The 23,460-nt window shown below is 40.5% G+C and overlaps 3 protein-coding genes and 1 long non-coding RNA gene across 8 annotated transcripts in view; 1 reads left to right on the top strand and 3 right to left on the bottom strand.

Moving 5' to 3' along the window:
• The window catches only part of LOC128617181 (uncharacterized), a 62,698-nt gene that overhangs the window by 23,031 nt on the left and 16,207 nt on the right, over window positions 1-23,460 (bottom strand). The window contains exons 12-19 of one of the 3 annotated variants that reach the window (XR_008387531.1): window positions 22,632-22,715; window positions 16,550-16,588; window positions 16,288-16,380; window positions 16,008-16,103; window positions 15,743-15,765; window positions 15,605-15,662; window positions 15,435-15,509; window positions 14,689-15,335 (exon numbers count right to left, since the gene is read on the bottom strand). Coding sequence is in view for 2 of the 3 variants with exons in the window: in XM_053640220.1 (XP_053496195.1) it covers window positions 15,438-15,509; window positions 15,605-15,662; window positions 15,747-15,765; window positions 16,008-16,103; window positions 16,288-16,380; window positions 16,550-16,588; window positions 22,632-22,715 (461 nt within the window). In the remaining variant the exon portion in view is untranslated. Of the gene's footprint in view, window positions 1-14,688; window positions 15,336-15,434; window positions 15,510-15,604; window positions 15,663-15,742; window positions 15,766-16,007; window positions 16,104-16,287; window positions 16,381-16,549; window positions 16,589-22,631; window positions 22,716-23,460 lie in introns of those variants that run through there. The other 2 variants (XM_053640220.1, XM_053640221.1) reach the window with 2 other exon arrangements.
• Window positions 192-6,187, bottom strand: LOC128617189 (butyrophilin-like protein 8). The gene is made up of 4 exons (XM_053640237.1): window positions 6,091-6,187; window positions 2,728-3,072; window positions 2,263-2,613; window positions 192-532 (listed from the first exon to the last, which is right to left on the bottom strand). Exons 1-4 carry the CDS (start codon window positions 6,146-6,148, stop codon window positions 528-530), a joined length of 759 nt encoding a protein of 252 aa, XP_053496212.1. The 5' UTR covers window positions 6,149-6,187; the 3' UTR covers window positions 192-527.
• On the top strand, window positions 8,370-11,805 carry LOC128617187 (7-methylguanosine phosphate-specific 5'-nucleotidase-like). 3 transcript variants are annotated; one of them, XM_053640232.1, is made up of 9 exons: window positions 8,370-8,552; window positions 9,042-9,120; window positions 9,234-9,315; window positions 9,488-9,534; window positions 9,627-9,712; window positions 9,865-9,954; window positions 10,060-10,222; window positions 10,342-10,536; window positions 10,626-11,805. In XM_053640232.1, exons 2-9 carry the CDS (start codon window positions 9,091-9,093, stop codon window positions 10,752-10,754), a joined length of 822 nt encoding a protein of 273 aa, XP_053496207.1. In that variant the 5' UTR covers window positions 8,370-8,552; window positions 9,042-9,090; the 3' UTR covers window positions 10,755-11,805. The 3 variants fall into 3 exon arrangements, with proteins under 3 accessions (XP_053496207.1, XP_053496208.1, XP_053496210.1); XM_053640233.1 differs by having other exon boundaries at window positions 8,371-9,120; window positions 9,234-9,303; XM_053640235.1 differs by lacking the exon at window positions 9,234-9,315 and having other exon boundaries at window positions 8,372-8,552.
• LOC128617205 (uncharacterized) lies at window positions 12,523-14,080 on the bottom strand. Its single transcript, XR_008387541.1, has 4 exons — window positions 13,822-14,080; window positions 13,569-13,681; window positions 13,321-13,412; window positions 12,523-12,677 (listed from the first exon to the last, which is right to left on the bottom strand). It is a non-coding gene; the product is annotated as an uncharacterized LOC128617205 (long non-coding RNA).

The following is a 23,460-nucleotide window of genomic DNA, read 5'->3' as shown; positions in this document are numbered from 1 at the left end:
ATATTTCTCACTTTAAAAAATCACTATATATGCACATTAGGTGTTTATTCGTTTTGTTTTGTTTTGTTTTGGTTTGGTTTGGTTTTTTAAATGCAAAGCCATTTTTTTTTCATTTTAAAGGAGATCCAAACTAAAAAAAAATGTATCATGTAATTAATTAAGAAATTGGATAAATGATGGACATAACACAATTGAGAAAAGCAGTGGTTTAACTTTATTTTTTAGAGAAAAACAATTTGATAACAGGAATGAACACTGCGTAACAGGAATGTGTATCTTCACTATGTGTGTGTGTGTGTGTGTGTGTGTGTGTGTGTGTGTGTGTGTGCATAGCTTGTATGTGTGTGTGAGAGAGAGATTTCTGAAGGAATGTGCTACGTGCTTGTAGTTCATCACAGTGAAGAAGATGGAAAGAGAAAGAATGAGAGACAGCGAGAACTGAGAGAGAATGTGGCGGGTTTATCTCCTTCCCTGTCAGCATGTCATGGTGGGTGCTTCTGGCTTCTGGCTTCTGGGTTATCTCCATCTTAATCTACAAAAAAAACATTTTCAGTTGCACAAACTATGTTACTCAACACATGAAAACAAACTTGCCTGACCCGCGCTAAAAAGCCTTCGCTAGTTTGGCCCAGACTTCTCTCTCAATTTTCATGTGATAATCTGTGACTGGCCTCAGGGGTGAGATGATACTCAAACAAGTACCAAAGGATATCTTCACGCGCTGGCGAGAAAAACCTGTTGACCCCAGTCTTTTTCATACAACAGACGTCAACATGTGTTTCATTTGTATGTTTGATATTTCGAATTACAGCTACATGCTAGAAGGTTACAAGGCGGTACAAGAAAAAAAACTATATTAATGATGTGTATTTGAGCATGTAAATGTTGGACGTGTAAATTATTACTATTTTTGCTTTTTAATTTTATTATTTTATTTTACGTTAATTTATTTTAAGATTGTTTATTCACTTATTTTGATGTCCTTTAGTGTTTTCTGGTTTTGAGGAAATTTATGATATAAATGAAACTATTTATTTTATTTGTCCTGAGGTGTAATTTATTGTAGTTTATTGTAGTTTATTGTAGTTTGTAGTCGTTATTAAGCGTAATAAAGCTCGGCGTCGGGAGCGGTGTGTGAAAGCGGATGTAAAACTGATCTTTATTACAGTAAAGATCCGCCCGTGTGGTTATAATAAAATGGGTTTAATAGAGTTAAAGGGTGTTCTTTTGCAGATTCCGGAGCTGAAGCACGCGTCGGTGCGTATGAGAGACGGAGGACGAGTGGAGACCATCATCGAACACATGCGGAGAGAAGGACCTAATGCACTGCAGGTACACACACGTGTCCGTGTGGGTTTCCTCAGGGCTCTCCGGTTTCCTCCGAGAACGTGTGTGTGCATGTGTGTGTGTGTGCGTGTGTGTGAGTGTTTGAGTGTGTGATTTCGACATGACGCTCACCAGATTTGCTCACAACGGGACACGCTGCCCTACCTCATACAGTGAGTACACACGTACACATACACACACACACACACACACACACACACTCGGCATTAATCCTAGCGCTTTAACCCTGGGGCGTTTATTCTTTCCAAAATGACGATGCACAGGAAGGACCGCCTCTTCACAGGAATGCTTGCTGATTGGTTGAAATGACGTGACGTGATGTTAATACGTTGTGTTAAAGTCGGAGATATTTTAGAAGAAGATATTTTAGAAGAAGTGTCGGAGATATTTTAGAAGAAGTGATCACCGAACACGGGCTCTTCCACCGGAACGTGCGCGTCTTCTCCAACTACATGGACTTCGACCAAAACATAATCACTCTCCAGCTCTGATTTATGACCGCGACTGACTTGTGTGTGTTATTGAGTATCACTTTCTCCCACACCGTTGAGTTGAGTAGTGTGTGTGTGTGTGTGTGTGTGTGTGTGTGTGTGTGTGTCAGGGTGTTGTGCGTGCATTTAAGGGCGATGTGATCCACGCGTTTAATAAAAGAGAGGGCGCTCTACACACATTGTCTTGCGATTGTTTATGTTGTCATCTTATGGTTATGTTCCTTAGTCCTGACACGCGTTCGTAGTTCTTGTTCTGTCTGTCTGTTCTACTCCGTTTTCATTCAACTTTACTCCACACTTGTCTCCATTACATGACCCAGAGAGAGTGCACATGATTTCAGTCATGATAATCCACTTCCAATGTATTTCAGCACTCAGCTCTGGTACATCTTTACATGATTTGTACATTAAAACAGTGACTTACTCAGCTGCTGTACTTCCACAGTTGTGTTATCTGAGAATGCCCCAGAGAATGCTGAACATGTATACAGCCCTTTATCGTCAGTTCGGACATCCTTCAGTCTCAATGAGAAGTTTCCTTTGTTTCTTTCTTCAGCGCTGAACAATTCCACTCTGTCCATGTATCTCTCATGGGACGAGTCTGTGTGGACCTCACCATGTTCATAGAGCAGCACTAAGATCTCTCCATCCGTTTTCCTCCATGAGACCTCTTCTATATTTTCCGCTGGGATATGTGAGTCTACAGAGCAATTCAGAGTGATATCTTCACCCGCATACGCAGATATGACGTGGGCTCCAGACACGATCAAACGCTCTGAAATGAGAATTGTTTACACTTTTGATTTTACATAAACAGAATTGACCTCCTTTTTAATTCAAGTATTTTTTTACAGAGCATCATGTGAATTAGGTGAAAGAATTTACCCACCAATCTCCTTTATTTCAATCAGAGTTTCATAGGAGTCATGGTTTGTGTAAACAGCACACTTATAAACTCCTGCGTCTTCCCGGGTCACGTTCGTAAGGAAGAGAGAGAAGTTTCCCTGAGCGATCTCCTCAATGAAGAAATGAGCTCTTTCACGATAACTCGGGTTCTGAGAATCCGGATGACTCTCTCCATTCTGCCACAAGTGCACTAGAGTTTCAGAGTCATTTCTTTTCCACTCTATTTCCAGTTCTTGCATTGGTAGAGGAGTCTCTACAAAGCAGGGCAGCAACACTGAGCCTCCCAGCTGGACGATGAGAGGACCAGATGGACCATGGACATGGAACCCTAAAGTGAATAAAAACACAGTTAACAGACATTGACCTAATGTTGTTTGTTCTTCCCAGCCAATGCCAGTTTCCTTCACCCTCACAAAAACATGCCACTAGGTAAATGAAAGTACAGTACTCCTCCTTACAGAACCAAAAGTTCAGGGGGTGGAGTCAGACCTGATCCACCTGATTTTACCTGAGTTAGGAGTTAGTGTGGGTCCAATTTTAGCCCACTAACCTGTTACAGGTGCAAGTGCATCTGCAACTGAAAAGTATTTTGTGTGACTGTGAATAAATATTTCTTCGCACCAGTGCGAGTGACCTGTTCGGAGTTGTAGAATACAATCTGAATAAAAACTACAGGAAGTCCAAAATTCATCTACACCGAGTTACTTTCACACTGCTTTTCATCTCCTCAGTCAACCGAACAAGTGTGGAAATACTGCAGAGAAGCCATTATGATGAAGAGAGTAACTCTATATCATCGGTTTCTCTCAACTCTCCGAGCTCACAACCGCCATCTTTTATTGATCCCGCAAAATGACCTGAACTTTCACCTGCTCGTGTAGAAACAGCGGCCTCGTGCGGAGTAAATTAATAATAATGCTAACGCTACAAGCTGGGTTTAATACAAACTTCTTTATAAATAATAAAGAGTAGGAACTGTTCGGTCTGTACACATACAGTACACTGCAGCTCTCCTTCACTAACTCTAATTCACTTCATTTAATCTCACGGTTGCCAGATATCACTAGAAAAGTCAACATCAGTTTCCATGTTTTGATTCAACCCCCCAAAACACACTATCATCAGCAGACATGGACACTGTACTGGGAAACCCATCTAAAACTGATAAACAAACAAAAATAAAGCTACTAAAATGTAAAGACAGAAAATGTGCTTAGTTATAAATAAATCATTTAATATAAAAATAGATATTATAATAACTTCAAAAAATATAAATAAAATGAGAAATGAAATAATGTGTAATTACTGTGGGTTGCATTTAATATCAATTTGACATTAATCTTAGTTCGCTATTTCCTTAGAAGGCTATTAGCCTTTTTCCTAATATGGATCATTTTTGTGTTAATCTACTTTTAATTAGGACTCTTTATTGTTTTTAAGATATTTAAAAATAAATATTTTATGCTGTTTATTTATCAATTAACCAACAGTATCTCACTGCTATTATTTTAACTCAATTAACAGTGACCATGAGCAGAGAGCTTACATTTAACTGTTTATGACAAACCTCCTGATTAAAGCTTAAACAAAAAAAGATTGGTATCTGGATCGGTATCGGCTGTAAAAATCCTGATCGGAGCGTCAGTAATGAGCACCATTAAATTAAAGCGCTTTGCATCTGACGGTTAAATGAACTCACCCAATCCCATCCTATATGAGATTATTCAGATATCTACACAATACACACAGAGCGGTTCGAGAACTGACTCCAGCCCAGAACCATGACAGTGGAACATGTCTAATAGTGTAGCTTTAAATATATTTAAGAGGAGCAGACTTCAAACACTGAACATTGAGGTTTATTGTATTTGTTTACAAGGTGAACAGGTTAACGGTTGTTTTTTTACACACAGTCTGTAAAATTAACTGAAAATATTAGATTTAGTTTATCAGAAGGTAAATTAATGTGTCATGGCTCACACTATGTTCCTAAATTCTGTCATAATTGACCAGCTTAAGTTTTCTCATGCCTACTTGTGTATTATATTGTGGCATGAGAAAACTTAATAAATGTGAAAGTGCAATAAAAATATGCTGTCACTAAAATCAATTAATCCATCCATCCATCTTCAACCGCTTATTCCTTTTCAGGGTCGCGGGGAACCTGGAGCCAATCCCAGGGAGCATCGGGCACAAGGCGGGGTACACCCTGGATAGGGTGCCAGTCCATCGCAGGGCACACAATCACACATACATTCACACACCCATTCATACACTACAGACACTTTAGACACGCCAATCAGCCTACCATGCATGTCTTTGGACTGGGGGAGGAAACCGGAGTACCCGGAGGAAACCCCCGCAGCACGGGGAGAACATGCACACACACAGAGCCACGGGAATCGAACCCTGCCCCTGGCAATGTGAGGCGAACGTGCTAACCAATAAGCCACCGTGCGCCCTAAAATCAATTAATAATCCTGATAAATAATCGAGATCTCAATATTGATAAAAATAATCGAGATTATCATTTTGGCCATAATCGTGCAGCCCTACCCACGAGGTTGTCTCATCTCCAGAGCTCCAATCTCCAGAAAACCAATCACTGATCACTGTTGTTTCTTAAAACCAATCACTGATCACCGTTGTTTCTTAAAACCAATCACTGATCACCGTTGTTTCTTAAAACCAATCACTGATCACCGTTGTTTACAAAGACCAATTACTGATCATCTTTTTCCGTAAACTGATACTTGGTGATATTTACAGTAATAAAAATGAGAAAAGTAATTTCATGCATAAACATTATTCCTCATGTCTATTTCCAGACTCTTCATTGCCATGGCTTCATTTTTTTCTGTATTCTTAAATGAAATTCCTCCTTCATGTAACACATTTTAATATGCAAATGAGCATGACAATTCAATTCAATGTAAATTAGATACATCTAAGATGCACCTCGTAACTTCTAGAAACTCTTTGAGCCTTGTACCATCTCTAAACGGAAGCACAGATACAGTTCCTCCAACAACAACAACAAAAAAAACCCAGTCTATGCATGAACCACACCCTCTATTTTTGTTTTTTAACCAGTGTCACAATACACACTTGTGTTGGACTTTAGTGATTCAGCAATTAGACGAACTATTTATTTAATTTATTTATTTTTATATATAGTTTACAGTTTTATAGTCCCTCAATTCTGCATTTCTTTTTCCAGAGTTGAAGCACAGGTAGAGAAACCCATCCTCCTCACATAAATAACATCCTATACTGTCCTTTTAGCTCCATATAACTCAAAGTGAAGTCACAGTGCACTAACAAGCAGAATAATGCTGTATATTACCGTCACAGATGACCATCAACAGCAACAGATAAAAACAACGCATCAGATCAGTCTCCATGTTTCCGTACAAAGACAACAACTTTAACTTTCACTTTAACTTTCACTTTAACGTTTCAGATCACGTGGTATAGCCTGCTCTGGGGAACCGCCTCTGTTAATATCTACCAAGCATATTTTATAAACGTTTCTATATGTTTTATAATGTTTTATAATCTCTTTTTTGTTTTGGAAAACTGACTAAATTTTAAAGCATCTTAAAATCCCTATTTAGCTGTGTGAAATGGTACATTCTTCATATGGTTTGTAGAACTGTATTGTGCACCTGATGTCTACAATACAACATTTAAATTGATATTTTAATTAAGTTCTATTTCAATTCGATTCAGTGAATTATGAATTAATTAAATCTTCTTCTTCTTCTTTTTTTTTAATGGACAGGCATAAAAAAAGATGTGCATTTTGATCAGGCGAATTTCATAGATAACTAAAGGCTCCTTCAAACGCGGATTTACTCGCTTTATTTAAACTTTCTGTGTTTTTCTGTGACAAAAAAACAAAACAAAAAAAACATTGATTTTTCATCTCTGCAAACGAGTATAGTTCTGAACTTCAAAAATGATGAGTTATCGCTAGCAGTTTGGTTAATCCGCGCTAATTTATTTAGCCAGTAAGGGAATTGTATTGTCGGAATGCGGGTGGAACACAAACTGTTTAATTGTGGTATGTTTTAGGGAAAAGGCTCCATTTTGGGTGTGAAAGTGGTTTAAGAGCCACATATAAGTGCCATATGTAAGCCTGTATGCTGTAATCATTTAGATTAAAACAAAAAAGGGTCGACATATTTCACTTTATATGTAAAGAATCTACAATATATGAAAGTTTCACTTTTTGAATTAAATGATGGGAAAAATTTTACTTTTCGCATTTTACTTTCATTGTTGGGTGAATTCAGTCTATTCAGTCTCAGCCAGGAGGACTTTAATTTTAAATAAAAGGAAACATGAGCGAACCAGTTCCATTGGCAGCCATACATGCCCATTCCATAACACCACCTCCACCATGTGTGACAGATGAGCACTTCCTTTCCTTCTTCATACTCTTCTCTTCCATCATTCTGGTACAAGTTAATCCTAACCCTTGCATCAGAACTGGTCAGGCTTTTCTAGAGGGTTTCTTTATTTTAAAAGCAAAGTCTATCTAAATCTGGCCTTTCTGTTCTTGAGTGTTTCCAGTGGGATGCGTCTGTATTTACGCTCATGAAGGCGTCTCTTGATTGTAGACTTTGACAACAATACGCCTACCTCCTCCAGAGTGTTCTTGACTTGGCTAGATGTTGTGAAGGGGTTTTTCTTCACCAAGGAAAGATTTCTGCGATCATCCACTTTAGTTGTCTTCCCTGGTCTTCCAGTCCTTCTGGTGTTGCTGAGCTTGCCAGTGCGTTCCTTCTTTTTACGAATGTACCAAATTGTGTATTGTGTTTATTGTATTTGTTTCATTGACACAATAAGTAAGTCGTCATCCGTACATTCATGACCATTTTTAGACAAGTGTGGGGGAACGGGAGGGAAATAAGACAGAACTGATTGAATTCTAATGCACAAATTTAACTCCCTTAAGTAGATAATGCCTCAGAAAATATTTTTTCGTACATAAACATGTTTCTCTGTTATTTTATGAATGATCATGTCTTTGTAGCTTTTTTGTTGTCTTTAATGTTATGTAAGGATTCAGAAAACAGTTCTTGCTTTGGAATCCTAATCGAAATAAAGACCTGTATTCATTATAAGATACCTAAATAATACAACAACAACAACAATAATGATAATCTTTATTTATATAGCACCTTTCATACAACAAGTACATCATACAATATACACACTTTTGTATAATATGTACTGTGTCAGGTGGCAGTAGGGGAAGACTTAACCAATAAGCGAGGTAAGCGGCCTCTCAGGGAATTGGGGCCCCATCAAATACCAAGAAGCCTATATAAATCATATATAACATATTCATTTTCTGTCATATTTTGTTTGGTCAGGATATCACCGTTAAAGTTTTAAGTCTACACGAATGCGCCCCCCATCATGTTTTAGAGCGGACCGTTCCATTAATACTGCGCATGCGCGAGCATTTACGCTTTATAAATAACGAGAAATAAAATAAAAGCTCTTATTGAGCATCTGCTTACATAACTGTACTGTACGCCTGAATTTTAATTCGCAACAATTTTTAGACAGGCGCAAAAGAAGACAACTTTTTCCTTCTTTTGATTAGGCGAGATTCACGGCCACCTAAAGGGTCCTTTTGAATCCTGTTTTGGTCACTTTATTTTCACATCCAGCTTATTATTAAATTCCGCCTCATTATTAATGTTCCTGTTAGGTGAATAAAATAAATAAATAAATAAACAGTAATTTTCATCTTTACGAACGCGCATAGCTATGAACATCTTGTTGAAAATGGTAAGAGTCGTCGCTAGCTGTTTGGGAAAATGTGCGCTTCCCCACCCGTATTCCGGATGACAGTTACAGGCTAGTAGGTTAGGGGCGGGGCTTGTCGGTATACGGGCGGAACAAGAAAAAAATACATTAGTTATGTGTATTAGAGCGTGTAAATTATTATTATTATTATTTATTTATTTATTTATAATTTAATTATTTTATTTTAGGTTTATTTTTTAAATATTATTTATTCACTTATTTTGATGTCCATTTAGTGTTTTCTGGTTTTGAGGAAATTTATGATATAAATGAAACTAGTTATTTTATTTGACCTGAGGTGTAGTTTATTGTAGTTTATTGTAGTTTGTAGTCGTTATTAAGTGTAATAAAGCTCGGCGTCGGGAGCGGTGTGTGAAAGCGGATGTAAAACTGATCTTTATTACAGTAAAGATCCGCCCGTGTGGTTATAATAAAATGGGTTTAATAGAGTTAAAGGTTGTTCTTTTGCAGATTCCGGAGCTGAAGAGACGGAGGACGAGTGGAGACCATCATCGAACACATGCGGAGAGAAGGACCTAATGCACTGCAGGTACACACACGTGTCTGTGTGGGTTTCCTCAGGGCTCTCCGGTTTCCTCCGAGAACGTGTGATGTGAACGTGTGTGTGTGTGTGTGTGTGTGTGTGTGTGTGTGTGTGTGTAGGTGATTTCTGACTTCGACATGACGCTCACCAGATTTGCTCACAACGGGACACGCTGCCCTACCTCATACAGTGATTACACACGTACACACACACACACACACACACTCGGCATTAATCCTAGCGCTTTAACCCTGGGGCGTTTATTCTTTCCAAAATGACGACGCACAGGAAGGACCGCCTCTTCACAGGAATGCTTGCTGATTGGTTGAAATGACGTGACGTGATTTTAATACGTTGTGTTTTTCCTCCTCAGGTATTCTACACAGCAGCGCTGTCATTAGCGAGGACTGTAAAGCCAAGGTAACCATAACAACCGTCTGTGTTCATGAGGACTGAAAGAAATTAAAAAACAGCAGATTGAAGTGGTATTTTATTATTTTATTTTTACGCAGATGTCGGATTTGTTTGATCTTTACTACCCTGTTGAGATCAACAACTCGATTTCGGTGGAGGAGAAAATCCCTCACATGGAGGAATGGTCAGAGATCACACCATCATTAACACCATCTTCATTCAGAAATATTATTGTTTTATCTTTTATTCATTCATTGTTAGAATTGTGATGGAGAAATCTGCGAAAACACTGAAAAGTGTGCGTGGTGTGTGTGTGTGTGTGTGTGTGTGTGTTAGGTGGACGCGAGCTCATGATTTGCTCATCAAAGAGCGAATCAGGAAAGACCAGCTGGTTCAGGCTGTAAGAGACTCCGGCGCCATGTTGAGGTCATTACCCACAATGCATCGTGTTTCACATACTTCAGTTCAGTGTGTGTGTTATCATGCTGAATGCTGTGTGTGTGTGTGTGTGTGTGTGTGTGTGTGTGTTAGAGAGGGGTACAAGTCTTTCTTTGACGTGCTGCGGTGGAACTCCGTTCCTCTGCTGATCTTCTCAGCCGGAGTCGGAGATATTTTAGAAGAAGTGATCACCGAACACGGGGTCTTCCACCCGAACGTGCGCGTCTTCTCCAACTACATGAACTTCGACCAACACGTAATCACTCTCCAGCTCTGATTTATGACCGCGACTGACTTGTATGTGTTATTGAGTATCACTTTCTCCCACACAGTTGAGTTGAGTAGTGTGTGTGTGTGTGTGTGTGCGTGTGTCAGGGTGTTGTGCGTGCATTTAAGGGCGATGTGATCCACGCGTTTAATAAAAGAGAGGGCGCTCTACAGAACACACAGCAGTTCGTACACGATCGCAGCAACGTGCTGCTGCTGGGAGATTCGCTCGGAGACCTGGACATGGCCGACAGCGTGCAGGGCCTCCGCAACATCCTGCGCATCGGCTACCTCAACGACAAGGTGACACGCCCACAAACGCTGAAACTCGACATGACTGAATCACGTGTTTATAACTGTAACACGAATCGTTTTTATTTTAACGTGTGAAGGTCGAGGAGAGGAGGGAGGCGTACGTCAGGTCTTACGACATCGTGCTGGAGAAGGACGAGACGCTGGACGTCCCAAACGCGATACTTAATTACATCACAGTGGAGAAACGAGACCACACGCCCGTCTGAAAGGTCACCCAGCCAATGGGAAACCAACGTCCCAGCCAGCGGCCAATCAGGATTAAGCTGGGGTTCGGATCATCTGTAATGGCGTCTCTTTTATTATTTTTTCCCTCAGATTTTATATTATTTTTTATACATTTTTATAAATTGGGTGAGTTTCTCATATCTAAACATTTGAGATATTTTCTCTCGTACATTAAAACGTCCATCTCCACTCTACGCTGTAATCTCGTACAGGAGATAAACTCGTATGTTATTCACAACGGAACATAGAAAACATATTAAAATGTTTAAATTGAGGAAATGGACCGTTTTAAGGGGAAAATAAGGTCACTTTGAGTTTGATGGCCGCAACACGTCTCAAAAAGTCAGGACTGGGACAATGCAAGGCTCTTTTTATACTCAGTCACGTTTCTGACCTGTCGCCAGTTTACCTCCAGCTGTTTCTTTCCAGTAGCACTTTACTTTTCCAGCCTTTTGTTGTCTCCCATTTGTGTAATGTAAATTATAAGAGAATTAAAAAGTGTTTTTGACCTTGGATACACTAAAACATGGACCAAATGAATATATTGCGCACAAAAAAAGAATTCAGTAACTTTTTCAGCTGTACTTTTATTTTTAAAAATCTCATTTTAAGAACTTGCATATTGTCTTCTTTGTTATTTTGTCTGAAGAATCAGAAGCTCGTGAATGTAAAAGATGTGGCCGTGTTCTTGTTTTCCATCAATTCAGGTAAACAGCAGACAGCGCCCACTGCTGTCTGCCAGGTGAACTGCAACTACAGAAACTTAGTTAAGTAAGAGACCAAAACTAGAACATTTATTGATTGATTGATTGATTGATTGATTGAGCTTGTTTTGCAGCAAAAACAAAAACCTGCACAGTTTATACAAAGGAACATTTCCCAGTTCACACCAAACAGGTTTAGTACAAAATGGAAAATAAAATAATAATAAAATAACGTCTGTCACATCTTTCCATGTGTCCGGAATGGAGAACGAAGGCCACATTATTTTCTTGTTTACAAAATACAAATAATACATTTTAAAAAAAACAGTGCAAGTCCACTTTAGATGCGCTGATATTTTTCATTTTTAGAAAAAAAGACAAAATCCTGAGTGGTTTTCGTCTCCGAGAGGAATTGGTTTAGTTTGTGTGTGTGTGTGAATAGAATTTCTGGCTGTATTTATAACCCAGAGACTCTCTCTCTCACAGCTATTTGTAGATTCGCCAGTCCGTTATGGGAGAACAGTTTGAGTATCAGAGTTCTGTGTTATGTGAGATTTGAGAAAAATTTGGAGGAGGAGCAAAACACGGCATCACATTATTATTATTATTATTATTATTATTACTATTATTATTATTATTATTATTATTATTATTCAAGTTATGCTTTTTTCACACAGACGTGCTGATTATCGTTAGCTACGGTAGAAATATAGGTACGTCTAGTATCACTGAAACCTTTTCCACTCCCGCTGAAATAACAGAAAATATTCAGCGTTAGATTATTTTAGTGCACAAACCATCTTTAAGCGTTTTTATTTTTTATTTTATTGAGACGTTGGGATTGATGTCCGTCTCCTGCTACGAGTGAACAAGTCCAAAGAACTTCCTGCCTGTGAGAAAAGTCAGTGTGTGTTTGTGTGTGTGTGTGTGTGTGTGTGTGTGTGTGTGTGTGATGTCTGAAGCCAGCCTAAATGTGCCAGATATGTTTAAAAAAATACATAAATCATGTTGACTTCGTTCGAAATAAAACAGCTGGAGACAGAGGTTCTGCCAATGGGATGTGGTTTAATAGCGTTTTAAAAGCTCCGTGTCTAGAGAAGGTCATTGTACATGACGGTGTAGTCGGTGACGTTGGGAAGCCCGGATATCACACAGCAGCTCACCGCACCGCGGACGATATTCATGTCCTGGACGTTGAACCTGCAGGAAATCACGTTTATGACATGCGTTATGCTTTTAATCACCACTGTAGCACATTTAGCCTGGGGTCCTGAATTACTGCACAGAATAATTACATGAATAATACAAATATATAATAATATACAAAATAATAATAAATAATACAAAAATAATTCAAGCACAACGCTGCTGAGTTCTGCATCGTGATTGGGTCAGAAGGTGTTGATTAGTTCTCTGTAACAGCAGCTCTGACAGTAGTGTTATCGTTTCTATAGTAACAGCTCTTTTATACACGCCACATAAACATTAAAAGGAAAGTCCATTAACATGGAAGGAGTCTCCAATGTCGGTGCTTTGTAACAGTCTGGACAAAGGAGTTTATAATAAAAGTTTTATAATAAGTTCAAATTTAGGAATAATAAACACTTCAGGACGTGCTGTTTATAGTAAAACAGTCCACCTTGGGGTGGACACCTGGTCATCGATTATTTATTTATTTTTAAATAACAGCACGTCATGTCATGTTTTCTACCTCACTTAATACCATGAGTTTAGAATTTCAAGGAAACATCACTAGACATCACTACAGTTCTGATCCTGGTCTCGATTTATATCTTAACTCCAGAACGGCAGATTTCTGGACCTGACACTATACGTCTCGTACCAGTCATCGCTCTCTTCGTCGTAGTACTCGCAGTTGGATGTGGTGCTTTCGTCGCTGTAGCCGCCAACCACGTACAAGCGGCCGTCCATCACCTGGAACAAGAAGAGGAAGAAGGTGGCGTCATGGTGAAGAGGTACATGACTAATTTCATTAATTCATTCCAGTACTTGGAGTTAGGAAGTCTGATGGATCCAGCCTCGGTAAAAGACACGATAAATTAGTTAGCCATGTGGTGTTTGGTGCGTTACCTCGACGCCAAAGTTCCTTCATGGGTTAAACATGGAGGCAAGCATTCTCCAGGAGTTGGTATGAGGGTTGTAGGCTTCGACGCTCTGCAGAACGTTGGCTCCATCACAACCATCTGTAAAACCATACATCTTATCTCGATCGATGTGCATTAATAAAAGAACACAAACCGTGCTAACAGAAACACACCTGCTTCCCATCCTTTACAGAGTGATTACAGACACTTCACTGACTCTCAGCTCTGGAAGTTCTTACCGCAAACACTCGGTTGTTCAGAGCGATGATGCCCACGACACTGCTTTGGATGGGCATCGGTTCGATTCGCGTCCACTGATCGTAATGAGGGTCGAAACACTCGGCCGTGAAAAGGCACTCGTTTCTGTTGAGTCCTCCACAGATGTAAAGGAACCCAAAACCAAGAAGGTTCTAGATGTTTCCAGTTCAAACTTTCAGGTTCCCTCAGGGACTGTAACATTTTAAATAATGTTTATTTATTTATTTAATTGGTGCAGTCGTGTTTGGAGCAGCTCTGAGAACTCGACTGGTCTAGAAGATACTAAGGACTGACTTGTACCTTGTGTTGTACCCACTGATACCTTCATGTCCACCATGAAGCTAACTGCAGGTCATGATTATCTACAGCGCTGTGCGTTAACCGACCTCCAGGTGAACACTGATTGGTTGGCAGAGAAGAAGTCTGGAAAAGTATAACTCGGTGGTAAAGATCAGTGAAAGTGTGCACATTTCACTCTTACCTTGGCCAGTAAGGTCATTGACCGGAACTTCTAGAATTCCAGCATTCTTAGAACCAGCTCACGCCATAGTGAAGCATCTCAGAATCAACGGTAGCTTCTCATTTATTTATTTATTTATTTATTTATTATTGAGGGACATTGTTTTATATTTATTATTATTATTATTATTATTATTATTGCTGTACTTTTTATTTATCGGAGAGAAGCCTGTGAAATAAACCCTCTGCTTTACGTCACTAAGCTGTGGCCTCAAACTACACGATTTCATGATTAGTGTTTAATTTAAGTTTCCCAACATCAAACACAGTATATTATAATGACATTGATGTTATAATAAACCCGGAAGCACCACATTCACCTGTCTGAATACATTACACAACTTTACAGATTTTATTTTTAAAGAAAGAAAGAAAAAGAATTCTCATTGTTTTAACATACAGCACGCCATGTTTCCTCTCGCTGCAATCAGACTTAACTCTTGAAATGCAAAAGAACTAAACAAAAATAATAAAGAAATGTTATATACAATTATAGAAATGCATTACTTATAATACCTTTCCAGCATCACTCTTATATAATATGTCATCTGATTTATGTGTACTGAATATAAATATTAAATAACTCTGTTTTATCTGTTGTTATTATAAATAACTCTGAGCATCTAAATAAAATAAACAATAAAAAACAATAAAATAAAATGTCTCAAAACAGGTAATAAATGAATAAATCCAGTCATTATATAGAGAAATTAGATAATAAAAACTATTCTACAGGAGGCGCAAACATGAAGACAAGAAACTCACATTTAAGTGTCACACAAAAGATGGTAAAATATATATATATATATATATATTTATATACAACACATTACAAGCATCTTTAAAACAATCCCTGAGGTGATCAGACGAGTGCGTCCAGTCTGTTCAGGTCATGGATGATGTCCTTTCTTCTCAGCGTGATGTAGAGATACACCCGAGTGCTCCAGAACACCAAACCGCCGTACGTTCTGCTTTTCTAGATGCGCACACAATCATTGATGATTCATTCATCTTTTCATTTCATATTTCAGTAATAACACCTGGAACAATCTTGTGCTGTTTTTTTTCTTCTTACCTGCTAAGACCCTGAGGTCTGAGCTTCAGGAGCCAGATTCTCAAGTTCACGTTCATCATGTTGTGAAGGTGAGTCCTGCGTTTATATGATGTTTAATGTAAAAACGCACAAATTAATGATGTTAATGAGTTTTTTATTCCGTGTTTAATATTACACCGTGACGTACTCACCCTGTGTTCCTGTTTACACCCACACGATCGTCCCAGCCAGTCAATGTTTTTTATAACACTGTAAAAAACAGAACAAAAACGATCATATCGTCTATCTAAACATCTATCTATATATTCATGTTCCTCAACAATACTCACGTACTCTTCTCTGTTCTTCTTCCCTGTGTGTGATGGGGAAAGAAAACGTGACAGTGTTTTAGAACAGAAACTGGTCGTGTTTAGAGCATGCACAAGTACTAAACCGATCCGGCTGTAAATAATCCGAGTGTAGAGTCTGATCTAAGGGATATATTCAGAGTCAGAGACTTTATTTCTGTTACTGATACGACAATAGAATGAGAAAAAGTACACAGGGCAGCTACATCAGATCACACACTGTGTCGTGTTTGTAGATTATACTTACAGAATGCAGATATTTGTAAAGCAAGGCAGCACACAGCAAAGACGCATTCAGTCGGTAGGAGAACGACGCACAGATCCACTGTACGCTGGCCAGTTTCTATTTATAATCATAATTGGAAAAGAAAAGAAATTGTAGTTCTGTACGTATATACATTAAACTGGACTGGTTTCAATAACATTTTTCTGATTACTTTAATGTCAGTAATTTCACACTAATGTTTTTACCGTGATGAGTTTTTGTAGTATTATTATTAAAATCATGGACTATAGAGTTCACTCACGCGCTTTTAGAATCAGCTCCACTAATAACACAACCGCGTTCACAAGAACCACCACCACTGAGCCAAACATGAACACAACCAAATGGAACAAACCTGCAACACAAAGACATGAGGATTAGACAAGTCACTTTTGTCTTTTAACTCCGTGTGTTGTTTTATAAATATAGAATAACAGTATTTTATGGCCTGAATGTAACTCGGATATATCCTGACTGAGACAGAAATATCTTCATACTTTGACAGAAAATAATGTTGTACTTACGTTGCTGTGTCCCAGTGTTTCTGGAGTCAGATACTCGACCTGTGGTGATTAAAGTGAAATCAGTGAATTTATACGAGATCTGTGAAAATAGAAACAAAACCTGTTCCCTTCTGTGTAATCCAGTACACGTTTTCCAATTCCATATAAATAACAACGCACTAGTGGAACCCCAAACCTGCACAGCAGTGGTAACTGAAGCTGGTCAAAATCAGACCCTTTCAGCAGGACATTCACAACCATGCACATGGACGCCACATTTCTAACTGTCTAACCCATTACATTACTCACAACTACTGAATGATAAAACCACTCGGAATGATCAGATACAGCGGTGCAAGGACCATTCAAGATGCTTTGGGCAAACATCTCACAGATGCTAATACTCCAGAAATGTGCTTACAGAGGGCACAGTATTAAGCTCTTGGGGTTCTCTTTATATCTTGTGGATTAAACGGTCTGAACTTGGGCTGAATTTGCTGGAACGCCCATTCCTGAGAAGAGAAGGCAACTGTCTTGAAGGCTCTCCATCCTTCTCACTGGAGAATGGTGAATTTCAATTATAACCCTTCCCAGTCTGATTAGCAGGAACATATGGTTTATTACTCTCTTAATGATCGTGGAAGTAGGAAGGGTGTACTTATTTTTTCCCCACCTGGTTTCTGAATTTTGGTTTACGTTTAGGGAAAAATGACTACGTATTGAAACCTGTTGTGTTTTTTTTTTTTATCATCATCTAAGGTTATTTATTTGTTTATAGAAGTTGGTGAGGACCACACAACTGTTATTTAACTCCTGAATATAATTAAGAATAGAATTGAAGGAGGGTGTACTTTCTTTTTCCCCATGGCTGTAGTTACAGTAAATGTTGTGGAACAATCATGAGAACAATCTTCAGGACAGAGGAGTTTCCAATTTCTGCCTTCTTTTATAAATTTTTCTCTTTAACTTCAAGATGGTAAGGGAATGACCATGTACAGCTCCTATAGAATACAGTGGATGTAAAAAGTTTACACACCCCTGTTAAAATAGCAGGTTTTTGTGATTTAAAAAAAATTAAACCAGGATAAAATCATGTCTGAACCTTTTCTACCTTTATTAATTAATAATAAATTAATTTTTAAAAAATTGTTAATTTTAACCTATTAATTAAAGTGAAACACAATAAGTATCCTTTTTTTGGGGGGGGGGGGGGGACACTAAATAACTTGGTTGCATAAGTTTGCACACTAAATTAAACTAATATTTAGTTGAAGCACCTTTAGATTTTATCCCAGTATTCAATCTTTTTGGGTAAGAGTCAATCAGTTTGATACATCTCGACTTAGCAATATTTTGCGATTCTTCTTTGCAAAAGCATTATGCACAGCCCACTTCAGGTCACCACGCAGATGTTTGATTGGATTTACCTCTGGACTTGTTTTGGTGAAGCCATTCCTATGTTGATCTGGAGGTTTGCTTTGGGTTGTTATCAAGTCTTCTTGGCTGGCACAGAGTTGAGGATCGGTAGGAAGTGGAGGGACCAGGAGGCAATCGACCAGGCTGAAACTCTGCTGTGGCATAGTGTGCTGGTGGGCACAGTGGTGTCAGAACATGCAGGGCTTGGCTGGATCCAAAGACCTCAATACGACAAGGCCCGGGGAAAGGACAGATGTCGACTAGTCCAAGAAGAAATTTCGAGCAGAGGTGGAGGAAAGATGCATCAGCAGGATGGTGGGGATGCGACAACAAGGGGCGTGGACTCGATGGGAACAGGTAATGGATTGAAAGATCTTGTGGTCAGAGTTGTGGAAAGCAGAGCCACATCAGATCCAGTTCCTTATCCAACCAGTCTATAATGTCCTCCCCAGCCCAACCAACCTCTTTTCCTGGGGCCTGATAGACACCCCTGCATGCCCTCTGTGCCAAAGAAGAGGATCCCTGGAGCACATATTAAGTTGCTGCCCTGAAGCACTGGGAGAGGGACGTTATCGGTGGCACCACGACCAGGTGCTAAGGGTTATCGCAGAAGCCATCAGCACAGGGATCTGTCTCTATATACACTGGCAGCCAGCACAGCACTTGCTCGCATTTGTTAGGGCTTGAGAGAAACCCTGCAGGAGGACTTCTGGCAACAACCCGGGACTGGCAGCTAAAGGTCGACCTGGGAAGGCAGCTCAAATTCCCAGAAACCATCACCATGACCACACTTAGACCTGACATTATCCTCTTTTCAGAACCATCAAGGCAGGTGTACCTATTGGAATTGACTCTGCCCTGGGAGGACCGAATGGAAGAGGCATTTGAACGGAAGAGGGCCAAGTACAAGGAGTTGGCAGGTGAATGCCATAGCAGGTGATAGAAGACCCGCTGCCTCCCCATTGAGGTTGGCTGCTGAGGGTTTGCCTGGGTCACCCGGGCAATGGTGTATGATGTTGAAAGACCCGTAACACCCGATGACCCCAGGTTACATCACGGATGATGTGTCTAGGTTGCACCTGCAAGGTGTGTGTAATATCATGCTGAAAGGTGAAATTCCTCTTCATCTTAAGTGTTTTATCAGAAGCCTTAAGGTTTTACGCCAAAGCTACTCATTATTCCCTCCACCCCGATTAAAGCCCCAGTTCCAGCTGAATAAAAACAGCCCCGATGTATGATGCTGCACCACCATGCTACCCCGTGGGGACGGTGTTCTTTTGGTGATGTGCTGTGTGTTGTTTTTTTTTAGCCAAAGTTATCTTTTTGTATTCTGGGTAAAAAGTTAAACTTTGGTCTCATCAGATCACTGGACATTATTCCACATGGTTTTTGTGTCACGAATCGTGATGGAGCAGAGATAGGACGGATGCAAGTGCTGGATGAACAGTTGTTTATTAGAAAGAGAGACAGGCAGACAAATCCAAAACGTGATCCAAAACGTAATCCACAAACATGCAAGAGGTCAGGCGATTGGCAAACAGGCATACACGGGGCAAGGCAGGAATCTAGGTCGATAAACAAAACAAGAAACGAACTATGACGAGGGACTGGAAGCGGATAATCCAGCGCGAACTAACTCTAAACATGGACCGTGACTATGACTATGATCCAAACTAAACTAACTCTAAACATGGACCGTGACTATGAATACGCTACGAACTAAACTAACTCTAAAGTATTAATCTTCCGCGTTGTGTGCTGGGAGGCGCGCGGTATATATGCGAACATGATCAGCGTCTAAACCGCTAGCAGCTGAGAGCAATTCAGACCCACGTGAAATCCCAGCCAATGACAGAACAGGGAGGAGACAGAAACATAAACAAAACACACGTGTCCAGATGTCATTACAGTCAACAATGGAAAAGCAGGTGCTCGCGCATTCGCGCTTAGAGCACGCTGCTTCAAGGGGGAATCGTGACAGAACCCCTCCCCAAAGGCACTCCTCCCGGAGTGCCATGAGTCATCCCACTTCATTGGCGGCCCCGGCCCCCTGGGCTGAATGTCCCAAGCAGAGCCAGGAAACTGCACGGTGTTCTTGGCGGTGTAGGGAAGCGGAGCGACGACCCTTGGCTGAACAGAGAGGCTGAGCGACGTCAGCAGACTGTGGCGTGAGCAAAGCTTGGCGGTGCGTGTCAGCAGACTGTGGCGTGAGCAGAACTTGGCGGTGCGTGTCAGCAGACTGTGGCGTGAGCAGAACTTGGCTGGGCGTGTCAGCAGGCTTGAACGTGAGCTCAGGGACGTGAGACTTGACTTGGACCTCAGGGACGTGAGACTTGACTTGGACCTCAGGGACGTGAGGCTTGACTTGGACCTCAGGGACGTGAGGCTTGACTTGGACCTCAGAGCCTGGAGGCTTGACTTGGGCGTCAGAGCCTGGAGGCTTGACTTGGGCATCAGAGCCTGGAGGCTTGACTTGGGCTTCAGAGCCTGGAGGCTTGACTTGGGCTTCAGAGCCTGGAGGCTTGACTTGGACTTCACTGACTGGAGGCTTGACTTGGACCTCAGAGACTGGAGGCTTGACTTGGACTTGGACCTTAGGGACTTGAGACTTGACTGGGACTTGGACCTTCCTGACTGGAGGCTTGACTTGGATCTCAGGGACTGGAGGCTTGACCTGGATCTCAGGGACTGGAGGCTTGACCTGGATCTCAGGGACTGGAGGCTTGACCTGGATCTCAGGGACTGGAGGCTTGACCTGGATCTCAGGGACTGGAGGCTTGACCTGGATCTCAGTGACTTGAGACTTGACTTGGATCTCAGGGACTTGAGACTTGACTTGGATTTCAGAGTTGAGCTCTGCATGAAGTTGCCTGTAGTAGTAGGTAAACGGCAGGGCAGGTTCGCCTGCCAGACTTACCCCCCTGAGAAGTTGTTCTAGCTCGTCCTTCGCCTCCGGACTCCCGAATCGCACCATGAATTCCCCCACAAACTGTTCTACACCGTCCAGGTTCCTACAGTGCTTATCCAGTTTGAGCTGCACCCATTGACGGGCCGGTCCAAAGAACCGAGACCACATGAATCGGAGCCATTGCTTCTCCTCTGGCTTAGGGTCTAACAGGCTGGCGAAATAGTATTGACAGTCTACCAGAAAATATTCAGGGGCACCGAAAAATCCGTCAAATGGATCAGGAAGCTCCATAAATGTCCATTGTGGGAAGTGGACGGAGTCCATAGCGGGGACGGTTGGCGTCGACTTCCGGGTTCTGCGTCTCCTCCGTTCTCCTGCTGCATCCATGTTTTGGCGGAAGATTCTGTCACGAATCGTGACGGAGCAGAGATAGGACGGATGCAAGTGCTGGATGAACAGTTGTTTATTAGAAAGAGAGACAGGCAGACAAATCCAAAACATGATCCAAAACGTAATCCACAATCATGCAAGAGGTCAGGCGATTGGCAAACAGGCATACACGGGGCAAGGCTGGAATCTAGGTCGATAAACAAAACAAGAAACGAACTATGACGAGGGACTGGAAGCGGATAATCCAGCGCGAACTAACTCTAAACATGGACCGTGACTGTGATCCAAACTAAACTAACTCTAAACATGGACCGTGACTATGACTACGATACGAACTAAACTAACTCTAAAGTATTAATCTTCCGCGTTGTGTGATGGGAGGCGCGCGGTATATATGCGGACATGATCAGCGTCTAAACCGCAAGCAGCTGAGAGCAATTCAGACCCACGTGAAATCCCAGCCAATGACAGAACAGGGAGGAGACAGAAACATAAACAAAACACACGTGTCCAGATGTCGTTACAGTCAACAACGGAAAAGCAGGTGCTCACGCATTTGCGCTTAGAGCACGCTGCTTCAAGGGGGAATCGTGACATTTTGGAGATGGGATGTTTTTTATTTATTTATCTTTTGGTTAAAAAAGGTTTCCGTCTTGCCCCCCTACCCCATAGCCCATAACATAGATTGTTGTCACATGTAGGGAGCAACCAGAACTTGCCCGAAAATGCTGTACATCTTTTAGTGTTGCTGTAGCTGTTTCCCCGGGTCTTCTCATCAATTTTAGAGGGACGTCCTGTTCTTAGTAATATTTTCTTACTGTAATAAAATTTTCCCCACTTGCTGATTATTGTCTTTACAGTGTTCCATGGTATATCCAATGCCTTGGAATTGTTTTTGTAAAGGGGCATGCACACATATGCAAGCTGGGGATTGGAAGTTTTTTGTTTTTCGGGGTTTTTTCCCTAAAATGATTTTTTAGTGTTTTTCACTTTAATTAGCAGGTTAAAATGTCACAATAAAGGTAGAAAGGGTTCTAACATGATTTTATCTTGAATTCATTTTCATACATCACAAAAACCTGGAAACTTACTGACTGTTACAAAGCACCTACTCGATACTCCTTCCATAAATGCTAAAGAAATGTCTCCTAACAGAAACCCATATCAGCAATTACAACAACAATAACAACAATAACAACAATATCAACAATAACAACAATATCAACAATATCAACAATACCAATGAAGCCTCCACTTGTGAACAAGCTATTACTACAGAAAGAATTCTTCCTTCTTCCACTTCCTTTGAATTGATCTGAATTTATTCGTTTTTTAATCATGCTATTAAAATAAAAAGTATTTGAAAAGGATGAGAAAAGTAATGAATACCTGATAAATACTTTATACTTATAAACAGTGTTATCGTGGTCAAGATTTGGAGGAATGCAGTCACACAGGTCAGCGCGTCATGTTCTACAAAGTGAGAAAAAGGTACATTTTTACCTGCATTTTCAACCTACAAACCACAGAATTCACTACAGAATTGCAGTAAAATCACTTTGAAAGCTAAAACACACGGTCGTGTTTTGTACTGGATTATTATTAGCTTCCTGATTAACTATTTAACATTCAGTGCGTTTACATGGATAACAATAATCCACTATTAACCCGATTAAGACCATACTCTAATTAAGAAACTACCATGTAAACAGCAATTTTTACTTACCTTAATCTAATTAAGGTCATAATCGAAGTAAGTACTAATTGAATTAAGACAGGTGGAGTACTCCTGTTTTAGTCGCATTATGGACGTGTATTACAGACATGTAAACACCTTAATCACATTATGAACGTCGTGTGAGAGTTTTCACCGCATTTTGCGACAGGACACGATCACACACGGCAGTATTACAGCGAACAAGAGAGTTCGGCCGCATCCCAAACCGCATACTTGCCTACGCTAGACCTGTAGTGGGGGAAAATACTTGTATCTCGGCTACTATATAGATGGTAAGCACCCAGTTTGGGACGCAGCCCACGGCTTCAAGCAGTTGTCTATTAGCATGTATAGCATGACAAATAATTAACTGCACGTAAAGCGTTCGTAAAAAAAATAAAATAAAAACACCCAAAACTGTATACGGTCCCATAACGAAGACGAACTGTATGTTGATACGTGAAATTCTGGAGGGACGTCAGACGGCGTGGCGCAGTGACG

The sequence above is a fragment of the Ictalurus furcatus genome, chromosome 13, assembly GCF_023375685.1.
Source record: "Ictalurus furcatus strain D&B chromosome 13, Billie_1.0, whole genome shotgun sequence".
Lineage (NCBI taxonomy): Eukaryota > Metazoa > Chordata > Actinopteri > Siluriformes > Ictaluridae > Ictalurus > Ictalurus furcatus.
Note: the sequence above shows the minus strand (reverse complement) of the source record. Positions and strands in the feature narration are given on the sequence as shown.

Excerpts from the sequence above, each read along its gene's own strand:
- LOC128617189 (XM_053640237.1), bottom strand. The coding sequence starts at position 6,148 with ATGGAGACTGATCTGATGCGTTGTTTTTATCTGTTGCTGTTGATGGTC. Across the intron at positions 3,073-6,090 it reads GTTGATGGTCATCTGTGACG|GGTTCCATGTCCATGGTCCA; the intron begins GTAATATACAGC and ends TATTCACTTTAG. Across the intron at positions 2,614-2,727 it reads GATTGAAATAAAGGAGATTG|AGCGTTTGATCGTGTCTGGA; the intron begins GTGGGTAAATTC and ends TTCTCATTTCAG.
- LOC128617187 (XM_053640232.1), top strand. The coding sequence starts at position 9,091 with ATGCGGAGAGAAGGACCTAATGCACTGCAG. Across the intron at positions 9,316-9,487 it reads CTCATACAGTGATTACACAC|GTATTCTACACAGCAGCGCT; the intron begins GTACACACACAC and ends TTTCCTCCTCAG. Across the intron at positions 9,955-10,059 it reads GACTCCGGCGCCATGTTGAG|AGAGGGGTACAAGTCTTTCT; the intron begins GTCATTACCCAC and ends TGTGTGTGTTAG.